General features: G+C 40.9%; 1 protein-coding gene across 1 annotated transcript in view; it reads left to right on the top strand.

Annotated features, from left to right (window-relative positions):
* The first annotated feature begins 6,200 nt into the window (after nt 1-6,200).
* Nucleotides 6,201-10,612, top strand: part of ERICH3 (glutamate rich 3) — a 117,248-nt gene continuing 112,836 nt past the window's right edge. Inside the window, 1 exon segment of the mRNA XM_004369136.1 lies at nt 6,201-6,226. Coding sequence (XP_004369193.1) covers nt 6,201-6,226 — 26 coding nt within the window.

The following is a 10,612-nucleotide window of genomic DNA, read 5'->3' as shown; positions in this document are numbered from 1 at the left end:
CAGGGTTGTATTCTTTCACCATACTTATTCAATCTGTATGCGGAGCAAATAATTTGAGAGGCTGGACTATTTGAAGAAGAACGCAACATCAGGATTGGAGGAACACTCATTAACAAACTGCCATACACTGATGACACAACCTTGCTTGTGGAAATCGAAGAGGACTTGAAGCACTTACTGATGAAGATCAAAGACTATAGCCTTCAGTATAGATTACACCTCCACATAAAGAAAACAAAAATCCTCACAACTGGCCCAGTAAGCAACAAAACGATAAACGGAGAAAAGATTGAAGTTGTTAAGGATTTCATTTTACTTGGATCCACAATCAACACCCATGGAAGCAGCAGTCAAGAAATCAATCGACATATTACATTGGGCAATTGCAAAAGACCTCTTTAAAGTGTTAAAAAGCAAAGATGTCACTTTGAGGACTAAGGTGCTCCTGACCCAAGCCATGGTATTTTCAATTGCCTCATATGCATGCGAAAGCTGGACAAGGAAGACCTAAGAAGAATTGATGACTTTGAATTATGGTGTTGGCAAGAATATTGAATATACAATGACCTGCCAGAAGAACGAACAAATCTGTCTTGGAAGAAGTACAAGAATGCTTCTTAGAAGCAAGGATGGTGAGACTTCGTCTCATGTACTTTGGACCTGTTATCAGGAGGGATCAGTGCCTGGAGAAGGACATCATGCTTAGTAAAGCAGAGGGTCAGTGAAAGAGAGGAAGACCCTCCAAGAGATGGATTGACGTAGTAGCTGCAATGATGGGTTCAAGCCTAGCAACGATTGTGAGGATGGTGCAGGCCTGGGCAGTGTTTCTGTTGTATATAGGGTCGCTGTGAGTCTGAACCAGCTAGATGGTACCTAACAACAACAACAACAACAACAACATGAGTATTTTGCAGTCCCTGTGTGCTGCGAATGGTTAACACACTTGGTTGCTAACCTAAAGGATGGAGGTTCAAGTCTACCCAGACAGAAGAAAGGCCAGGTGATCTATTTCCAAAAAATCAGCTCCTAAAAACCCTATGGAGCAAACTGCTACTCTGACACACATGAGGTTGCCATGAGTCAGAACTGACTTGATGGCAACTGGTGGTGGTAGTTGATAAATATTTCATGATTCGTATTTTTTCATCGTTATGCTTAGCATCTACCAGTCTTCACCTTAACAAGCCCTAGGGAGTGGTGTTTTACTATGATCTGGTGCATATTATTAATAAGGTTTTCACTGGCCAATTTTTTTCAGAAGTAGACTGCCAGGCCGTTCTTCCTAGTCTGTTTTAGTCTGGAAGCTCTGCTGAAACCTGTCCACCATGGGTGACCCTGCTGGTGTTTGAAATATAGCAACACACAAACCACCACAGTATGACAAACTGACAGACATGTGGGAAATATAAGGAACAAGTCTTAGGTTGTATGATCTTTGGCAAGTGACTTTAAGCTGAAGCTTCTTTTCCTTATCCACAAAACAGGGACAATTATACCTTCTTATAAAGTTGTGTGCATTAAATACAATATATATATATATAAAGAACAGAGCACATTGCTTTGAAAAATACGTGGTAGATGCTGCTTCTTTTACCGATAATGTTGCTCTTGTTCTGTTGAATACAGTAGACCAAGTATGTCCTGATCTCTACATATGTCTTTCACTTGAATGCCTTACAACTTCTTTCTCAACAGAAATAGTATGAAATTAGTTATAAATGTACAGCTTAACTAAATTTTAAAAATCATTAGTAAGGCTGTTTTACAACCTTGGGGATGATTATATAATAAAATGTATGCCTTTTGCAAAAGATTTCTCTTTGCAAAACTATCTTTCTCTCAAGGAGCTCATCGTCTAGCTATCAGGGAAGACCACCAACAAGTAATTACAACCAATTGTATGAGGGCTTTGATGCTGCCCTGGTTGTAGGCAGCGGTGGGGGGTGGGGGACTGCAGTGACCCAGTTCAGAGGGTCAAGGGAACTTCTATGAAGGATTCATGAAGAGACTAAAGAATCAGAGGGAGGCGATGTGCAATAACAGAACAGCTGGAGACGGGAAAGGGCAATGGCTGTTGGACACCTTCCCAAAGGCTCAGGAAGAGACAACACCTAAGTAAACTGGTCACAAAAACCCTGGCCCTTCCCTTACCCAATCTGGGTTGGTGACAGAGCTTCCTATAGCAGGGGCTATGAGAGTTGAGGCTTCTTCTCTACTTTTCCTGGGGTCCAGTTTGGGAGGTATCCCATAGATCTAGCTGCCTTACCTCCTGCCACAACTTTGCCCACAGTTACACCTCCCTTGTATATTTTTGCCTGGGTCTGATAGGCCATGATTCTGAGAACCAGAAGACCGGAGGAAGACACAAGAAAGGACAAGAACTAATCATCTTCATGCACAATAACTTGTATTTGTGTCCTTGTCAATTGGTATTTCTAGGACTGGAGCTGTGAGAGCCGTCATTCATGTTCTACTGCACATGTTGTCTTTGTGACATGCAGTGATGTGCTGGAGCTGGCTTGAAAAGGTTACTTGTTCACTTTTCAGGAATTCTGAGAGCCAGTTGTTAAAAATTATATTTTATGAACTTATACAATTAAAATATTATTTTCAAACAAGGGCAACAGATAATCAAAACACATTGCTTCCAAATTATTTTACTACATCTTACTGTGTTCTCAAGGTTACTTATGTTTCTGTCTGTATGGTGGGAATACTCTAACAGAGTGCTACTCTGCACCTCTTCCCAACTCCACATTTGATGACATCACAGTGGATAGTTTGAAATCGGCAACTGTGGAAGTATTTATACCACAGAAATTGGCAAATGTTATAAACCAAGGCATTTTTCTCCCAGAGACCTGGTTGTTAAACATTTATCAGCCCATCACTGGATAAGGGAATCCTCCAGGAACACAGCTTCTTCTCCACTCAGCTATTACAGTCCCTGAAATTGGGCCACAAGTAGTTCAGTCCTTTGAACATAATCTTTAGGCACTTTTGTAAAAAAAGCCAGATATAGCCACCATATTTTTTACTGGTTATTTGTACTCTCCTGTGAGTTCATTGCTCATAGTGTTTTACTCTGGGATGTCTAGAGAACCTGAGGGAATAACAAAAATAATTCACATTTGTTGAGTGCTTATGAGGTACCAGCCCTGTTCTAAACTTTTCATGGTAAAGTTTTGTTTCATGAAGGAATTGATAGGATTGAAAACTCATGTGTTTCTCCTTTAACCTATGATATGGAACTGGTGATTATTCCTGTTTTGCAGATAAAGCAATTGAAGCAGAGGGAGATTAAGTTGCTTGCTCACAGTTACAGAGCCAGCAGGGTGGAGCCAGAATTAAACTAGATCTGGCGTCTTAAGCACTATATTGCTTTCCCTCCCCAGAGGTAGACAGTATGGGAAAGGGCAGTGGCAGGAGAGAAGGTTGGGGTTACAGGGTGCTGCAGGCCAGTGGAAAGGATCCCAACCATGTGATCCATGAAGAAAGATTCACAGTTTTGCCTAGAACTTGATCCATATTAAGCAATATCCTTGCTTTGGAGCTTTTCAGTTTTAGGAAGATAGAAAAGCCGTTATTAGTTAGATATTGCTCACATTCCAGGGCCCTAAAATAAATCAGGTCAGATTATATATGTGGAAGTGCTTTGTAATCTGCAGATTACCCATTACCCATTGCCGTTGAGTCGATTCCAATTCATATTGGTGTACGGATATTAGACTCCTTCACCAGCTCATGGCACAGTGTCTGACATGGAGATGCTCAGTAACTATTTGTGAGTGAATAGGTCTATGATGCGGGAAGAAATTAACACTATATATGTATATATCTTCCCACTAGATTGGACGCTCTGAGTGCAGTGTCTGTGGAATCTCTGTCCCCTCCGCCTTACAGAATGCCCTGAAAATAGTCAGTGCTTAATAAATGTTTGTGATTAATAACTGTTACAGTGCCTCTCCTTTTAGTTGCGGTTTTTGTAGGACAGACTGTCTTTCTTTGGGGCCAGATGGAGGGATTGATAAGAATCACTGACTTTTATTCCTACAGATCCACACTTATGTATTCTACACAGTGGGAGGCAAGGGTTCGTGGGGTTAAGTGCTGAAAGGCAGCAGCTGGGAAGGCAGCACTCACAGTGACTCAGTAGCCAGCTCCTCTAATCCTCAGGCGCTGCTGGGATGCAAAGTATGTGTTGAAGTGGATAAAGCAGGAATTATCATAAACAGGAACAAAAGGGTTGCTTTGTTTCTTGGGGGACTGTTTTCTCTGGCATATTGAGCCAGAAAGTGGGTTTTTCCCCACCCGTCGAAACTGGGGGTGGGTAAGTAGTCCTGTTCATCATTTAAAGAAGCAGACAAGTTAGGCCAGTCTGGCCAGGTGGTTGTGAGGCGTAGAGTCAACAACATGGCCTCTGGTCACATTGGCAGGTGACCAGTAGAGACAGAGAAGACCACAAGGACTGAGGCAGCGTGACCAGGAAGTTTAGTTTTGACAACAGATGCAGAGAGTAACATTATAAAGGGAGTGGAATGCTCCAGGGGCAACATAATCACTGAGCCCAGGGCGAGGTGACCGACCTCATCTGGCCCAGGGTTATGCAGAGTGCAAAAGGGTAAAGAAAAGTTAAAAAAGCAGTGTTAGTGAATGCAGAGGACAAAGGCAGAAATGTTAGAAAAGCTCTATTAATCTAAGCTTGTGGCTCAGTCAACAAAGCTCTTGCAATTCAATAAAGGCATAGGGAGGCTACAGTCCCACACCACACACACACACACACACGCACACACAAAGAGGGCCAGAGCAGACAGGATCAGACAGACCAGGGTGGTGGCCAAGACACCAGACACACACAGATCATGACCATCTCCCTAGTGAAGCAGGCTTGATGGTCAGAATGGGGATGACAACTATACGGTATATGGTGGAAACACTTGCATTGATCATTTTACCAAATCTGTGTATAATTTACTCCAGTGTGAATTTCTTGTTATTAATTCCTTTATTTCTAAAGTTGAGTTAAAAAGCCCTAACTTAGGCATTGTCTGAAAAAGGAAATAACCGAGCCTGAGTGGACACAACTGCTTATTTATTATTCAGCTGTCCTGCCCAGGCCAATTGTGTGATGACAGTCTTGGAAGGAATTGCTTTATGAATGACATCCCAGCCAGTGCCTGCCATTGTTCCTAAATAGCAGATGGTTAGAAAACTGATGTGTGCAAAGGTTTCATCTGAAATGGACTTACTAGAACCTTTTAGTAAGAAGGGAGGGACATGACACATATTTATTTAGTAGATGCCCAATATATCAGAATAAAAATTAGGCAGTGCCAATGCTGACTAAGCTGCAGTTAGATGGTTCTGACTCATGACGACCCCCTGCACAACAGGACTGGACTGTTGTGATTCACAGGATTTTCACTGATTGATTTTTTGGAAGTAGATTGCCAGGCCTTTCTTCTGAGGCACCGCTGGGTGGCCTTGAACCTCCAGCTTTTTGGTTAGTAGCCGAGCATGTTAACTGTGTACACCACCCAGGGACTGTGAAGCATTGTTGTTAGAATCTAATTATTTAAAAAGTTATAAAGTCAGAATTCAAAGAAAGGACTATTTTATCAGTCAGCAGGGAAGTTGAGGTCCATGTTATCCCAACTTTTTGACCCCACTTCATTTAATCGAGGTTTTAGCACTCCCAGCTATTCCAAAACTATTGAGTTTTTTTTTTTTTTTAAAACTTGAGCCTGAAAAAACAGACAAAAGACTATATATGATACCACTCTAATGATTTATCTTAAGAATCTGTGAACTGTGGAATCATGATTGTTAGGACTGAGAGACACCTGCTCACCTTTCTGAAATGAGGAGCTGAAAAGATATTCTGAGATTCAGAAAGGGTAAGGGATACAACGTTGACCTTTTGGAGACAGGAAACCTTTGATGAACTATAGGACACCCAGACAGTTCATTTGAAAGATGGTTTCAAAGCATTATCTGATGTTGGTTTTGAGTGTGCGTTACTGAAGCCCTCGGGTTGTCTTTTTACATAGGCCCAGTGAAATAATGGCTTCCGCGGTTGTTCATATGTCTGCAACCCTCATGTGGCACCTTGGCTTCTGGGCTTTGTAACTGCTTTTCAGTCTCTTTTGTGGGCAAAATTAAACTTTCCTTACCATTTGACAGCATGGAACTTTCCGGTGATGGCTGTTAAGGAGAAAAGAGACAGGTAAAGGTCATAAATATCATCTCCATATAAAGAATGCAGTGCAAACAGCTAAATAAAATTGTAGCTAATCACCATTTACTCAACTCTACAATATGAGTCTCTGCTCTGGTGCTGGGATAAGTTAAGGATCAGCCAGGCATAAAATGTATGGATTGTAAATCTTTGTTGCAGGTAATAGGGTATGCATTTTTTTTTTTAAAAGATAGCTTTACTTTAGGGCTGTGTTAAGCTTACATGTTCTCTCTCTATATATATATACGTATTTATATACACACATATATGTTATTGTTGTTGTGTGCCATCGAGTCAGTTCCAACTCATAGCAACCCTATAGGACAGAGTAGAACTGCCCCATAGGGTTCCTACGGCTGTAATCTTTATGGAAGCAGACTGCCACATCTTTCTCTCTGTGAAGTGGCTGGTGGATTTGAACCATCGACCTTTCGGTTAGCAACCAAGTGCTTAACCACTACACCACCAGGGCTCCTTACACACACACATATATATGTTTGTGTGTGTATATATATATATATATATATTCACATTTATGGATGTGTGTAGATGGATATGTACATGAATTCCTGTACAGATGCGTATGTATGTATGTGTGTGTGTTTCCATGAAGTACAGAACATTGATGAAAGACAGGCTAAAACTTTGAAAAAATAGCCTCAAACTTTGATTTATAGATGAAGACTGGCCAGCATGTAATCAAGGGACTGATTTGACTTTATTTTAACTCTTAAAATAAAAGACTCAAAAAATCTCTGATTTTTTTTTCTGGTGCTAGATGTTGAATTAATGAAATGGTTTGGATGTTTTTGAGGAATCTAACACTCTTAAAATGCTGAGCTTAAATTTAGTTAGAAACTTACACCAATAAGAATTAATCCTGGAGGTGGGACCAAGATGGCAGAATAGTCAGATGCTTCCTGTGGTCCCTCTTACAATAAAGACCCGAGAAAACAAATGAATTGATTATATATGACAATCTAGGAGCCCTGAACATCAAAAACAAAGTTGAGGAGCTAGACTGAGTGGCTGGGAGAGGGAAAGACAGTTCAGAAGCAGCGACGATTTTCCAGACCTGACCTGGCCAACTCCCTACAGGCTGGATCGGCTGGCGCACACAAGCTGAGGAAAGCAGTAGCACTTGGGATGCATTTTCCACGTTGAGAGAAACCAAGCAGTGAAGAGTCTGCACAAGCCTCCAGAGCCAGGGGGAAGTGGCGCTGGATCTGAGAAAGTTAAGTGGAAGTGTCTAACCTACCATGCGGGATCAAAATAACCCTTCCTACTCTGGGAAGTGCCTCTCTCTCTTTAATCCACCTCCACTCCACTCTGCTCTGGTCCCAGTCTTGCGTCAGCAGTGATTGCCATGCCCCCGGGCTGGAAGTGGGACCTGCCACGTGCACCTGAGCCAGTCTCCCAGCTTTGAAGAGGGAAAAATAAACAAACGAACAAACAGGAAGGAAGAATCCACCAGCTCCCCTAAGCTGGGACCTCGGGGCAGGAGCTGCTCATTTGCCTAGGCACAGGCATAAGTGGTCCACAGACTTTGAATGCCTTTCACCCCTGCCTAGACCTGTGTGGGCCCATTTCAACCGTGTAGGCCCTCATTAGTATAGTACGATAGTGTATATACTTGAAGCCTATTTTCAACTGCAACAGCTAAGGGGGAGTGGCAGATACACGACATTTGACACCGCCCTGCCCATTAAACAGGATCCTCACCTACCCACATCAGAGACCTAAGGACTGGTAGCCCCACCCACTCCACCTAGCCACCCACGATAGGGGTCCGAGAATAAGTGAGCCTCCCAGTTCTTTTAGCTGACAGCACTGGGTGCCCAATGTCCAGATGCAAAACCTACCCACCTACGTGCTCTAGGGAACAGGGACATGCCTTCCACCCAGGCACTCAGGGGAAGACATCAGCCTCCTACCTTACTCATCACATAACCCCCTACAGCAGCCAGATACCTGTGCCTGCTCCAATCACCCCTATGCAGCCCTGCCCATCTAGGACTGTACATGAGAGCCTGTACTACATGCTCGGTGACCAATGACCTGGACACGTGAGCTGTATCCACATAAGAAAAGTAAACGGACTCCTGGGCTCACATACCTAGTAGCAGCTCTAACCACCTGGTGACAGGACATGAGCGCTTCAAAGACACCAATAAACAAAGTAGCTCACACAACCAGCCTATTTGGAAATACTAAAACAAAACAAAACAAGAAGCTAGGACACAATAAGCAAACATAAAATAAATAAATATAATAACTTATTGATGGCTTGGAGACGACAGTCAATATCAAATCACATAAAGAGGCAGACCATGATGGCTTCAGCAAGCAACCAAAACAAAGAACTAGGAAACCTCCTGGAGGAAGAGAAGGTCTTAGAATTACTGGAGATAGAATTCAAAAGATTAATATACAAAGCTCTTCAAGATATCAGGAAGGAGACCAGACAAAATGCAGACCAAGCCAAGGAGCACACAGACAAAGCAATAGAGGAATTTAGGAAGGTTATACAAGAGCAAAGCGACAAATTTAATAGGCTGGAAGAATCCACAGAGAGATAGCAAATAGAAATCCAAAAGATTAAAATTTCAGAATTAGACAACTCAATAGAAAGTCATAGGAGCAGAATTGAGGTAATGGAAGTTAGTGAGACATGAGATAAAGCACTGGACACCAATTTATTTGAGGAAAAATCAGATAAAAGAATTTTAAAAAATGAAGAAACCCTAAGAATTATGTGGGATTCTATCAAGGGGAATAACCTATAAGTGATTGGAGTACCAGAACAGGAGAGGATAATAGAAAATGCAGAGAGAATTGTTGAGGATTTGTTGACAGAAAATATCATGAAAGACAAGAAGATATCTATCCAAGAAGCTCATCGAACACCACATAAGGAAGATCCCAAAAGAAAGTCACCAAGACATATTATAATCAAACTTGCCAAAACCAAAGATAAAGAGAGAATTTGAAGAGTGGCTAGGGATAAACAAAAGTTGCCTACAAAGGAGCGTCAATAACAAGGACTAGAAGGCAGAAGAGGACAGAAAAGCTGCTGATAGGGAACCCAAGGTTGAGTAAGGATAGTGTTGATGTCTTGTGAGGTTGTTAACCATTGTCATAGGGCAACATGTGTACTAACTGTTTAATGAGAAACTATTTTGTTCTGTAAGCCTTCATCTAAAGTGAGAATAGCAGCACAATTGGAAGAGCGTAGTTGATGTCACTGAACTGTGCATGTAGAAATTTTTGAAATGGTGTACCTTTGGCTATGTATATTTTCACTAAAAAAAAAAAAAAAGGTCGAGAAGGGAGAGGGTTGACATGTAGTGGGGTTGTTAACCAATATCATAGAACAATATGTGTTAAAAAATAAAAAAAGGAGAGTCAATAAGACTAAGTGCATACTACTCAGCAAAAACCATGCAAGAAGCCAATGGGATGACATATATAAAGCCTTGAAGGAAAAAGATTGCCAGCCAAGAATTATATATCCAGCAAAACTGTCTCTCAAATATGATGGTGAAATTAGGGCATTTCCAGATAAACAGAGGTTTAGAGAATTTGCAAAAGCCAAACCCAAGTTATAAGAAATAATAAAGGGAGTCCTCCAGTTAGAAAATCAATAACATCAGATAACAACCCAAGACAAGAACATAGGATAGAGCAACCAGATATCAACCCAAATAGGGAAGTCACAAAAATAAATCAAAGCTAAAATGCTGAAAAAAGGGAAACAGAGACATCAATATGTAAAAGATGACAACATTAAAACAAAAAAGAGGGACTAAAAAATGTAGTCATAGATCTTTCATATGGAGAGGAAGTCAAGGTGATATAAAGAAATAAAAGACTGGTTTAAACTTAGAAAAATAAGGGTGAATATTACAGTACCCACAAATGAAACTAACAGTCCTACACATCAAAATAAAAAAACAAGAAAAACATACTCAGCAAATACAAAATCAACAACAATGAAAAAGATGAAATGAAAATGCATAAAGAAAATTAAGTGGAACAAAGAAACTGTCAACAACACACACACAAAAAAACATCAACATGACAACACTAAACTCATAACTTATCAATAATTACGCTGAATGTAAATGAACTAAATGCACCAATAAAGAGACAGAGAATGGCAGAATGGATAAACAACATGATCCGCCTATATGCTGCCTACATGAGACACACCTTAGACATAAAGACACAAACAAACTAAAACTCAAAGGATGGAAAAAAATATATCAAGCAAAAAACACTCAAAAAAGAGCAGGAGTGGCAATATTAATCTCTGACAAAATAAACTTTAAAGTAAAATCCACCACAAAGGATAAGGAAGGACACTATATAATG

The sequence above is a fragment of the Trichechus manatus genome, unplaced genomic scaffold (assembly GCF_000243295.1).
Source record: "Trichechus manatus latirostris isolate Lorelei unplaced genomic scaffold, TriManLat1.0 scaffold00003, whole genome shotgun sequence".
NCBI classification, from domain to species: domain Eukaryota; kingdom Metazoa; phylum Chordata; class Mammalia; order Sirenia; family Trichechidae; genus Trichechus; species Trichechus manatus.
Note: the sequence above shows the minus strand (reverse complement) of the source record. Positions and strands in the feature narration are given on the sequence as shown.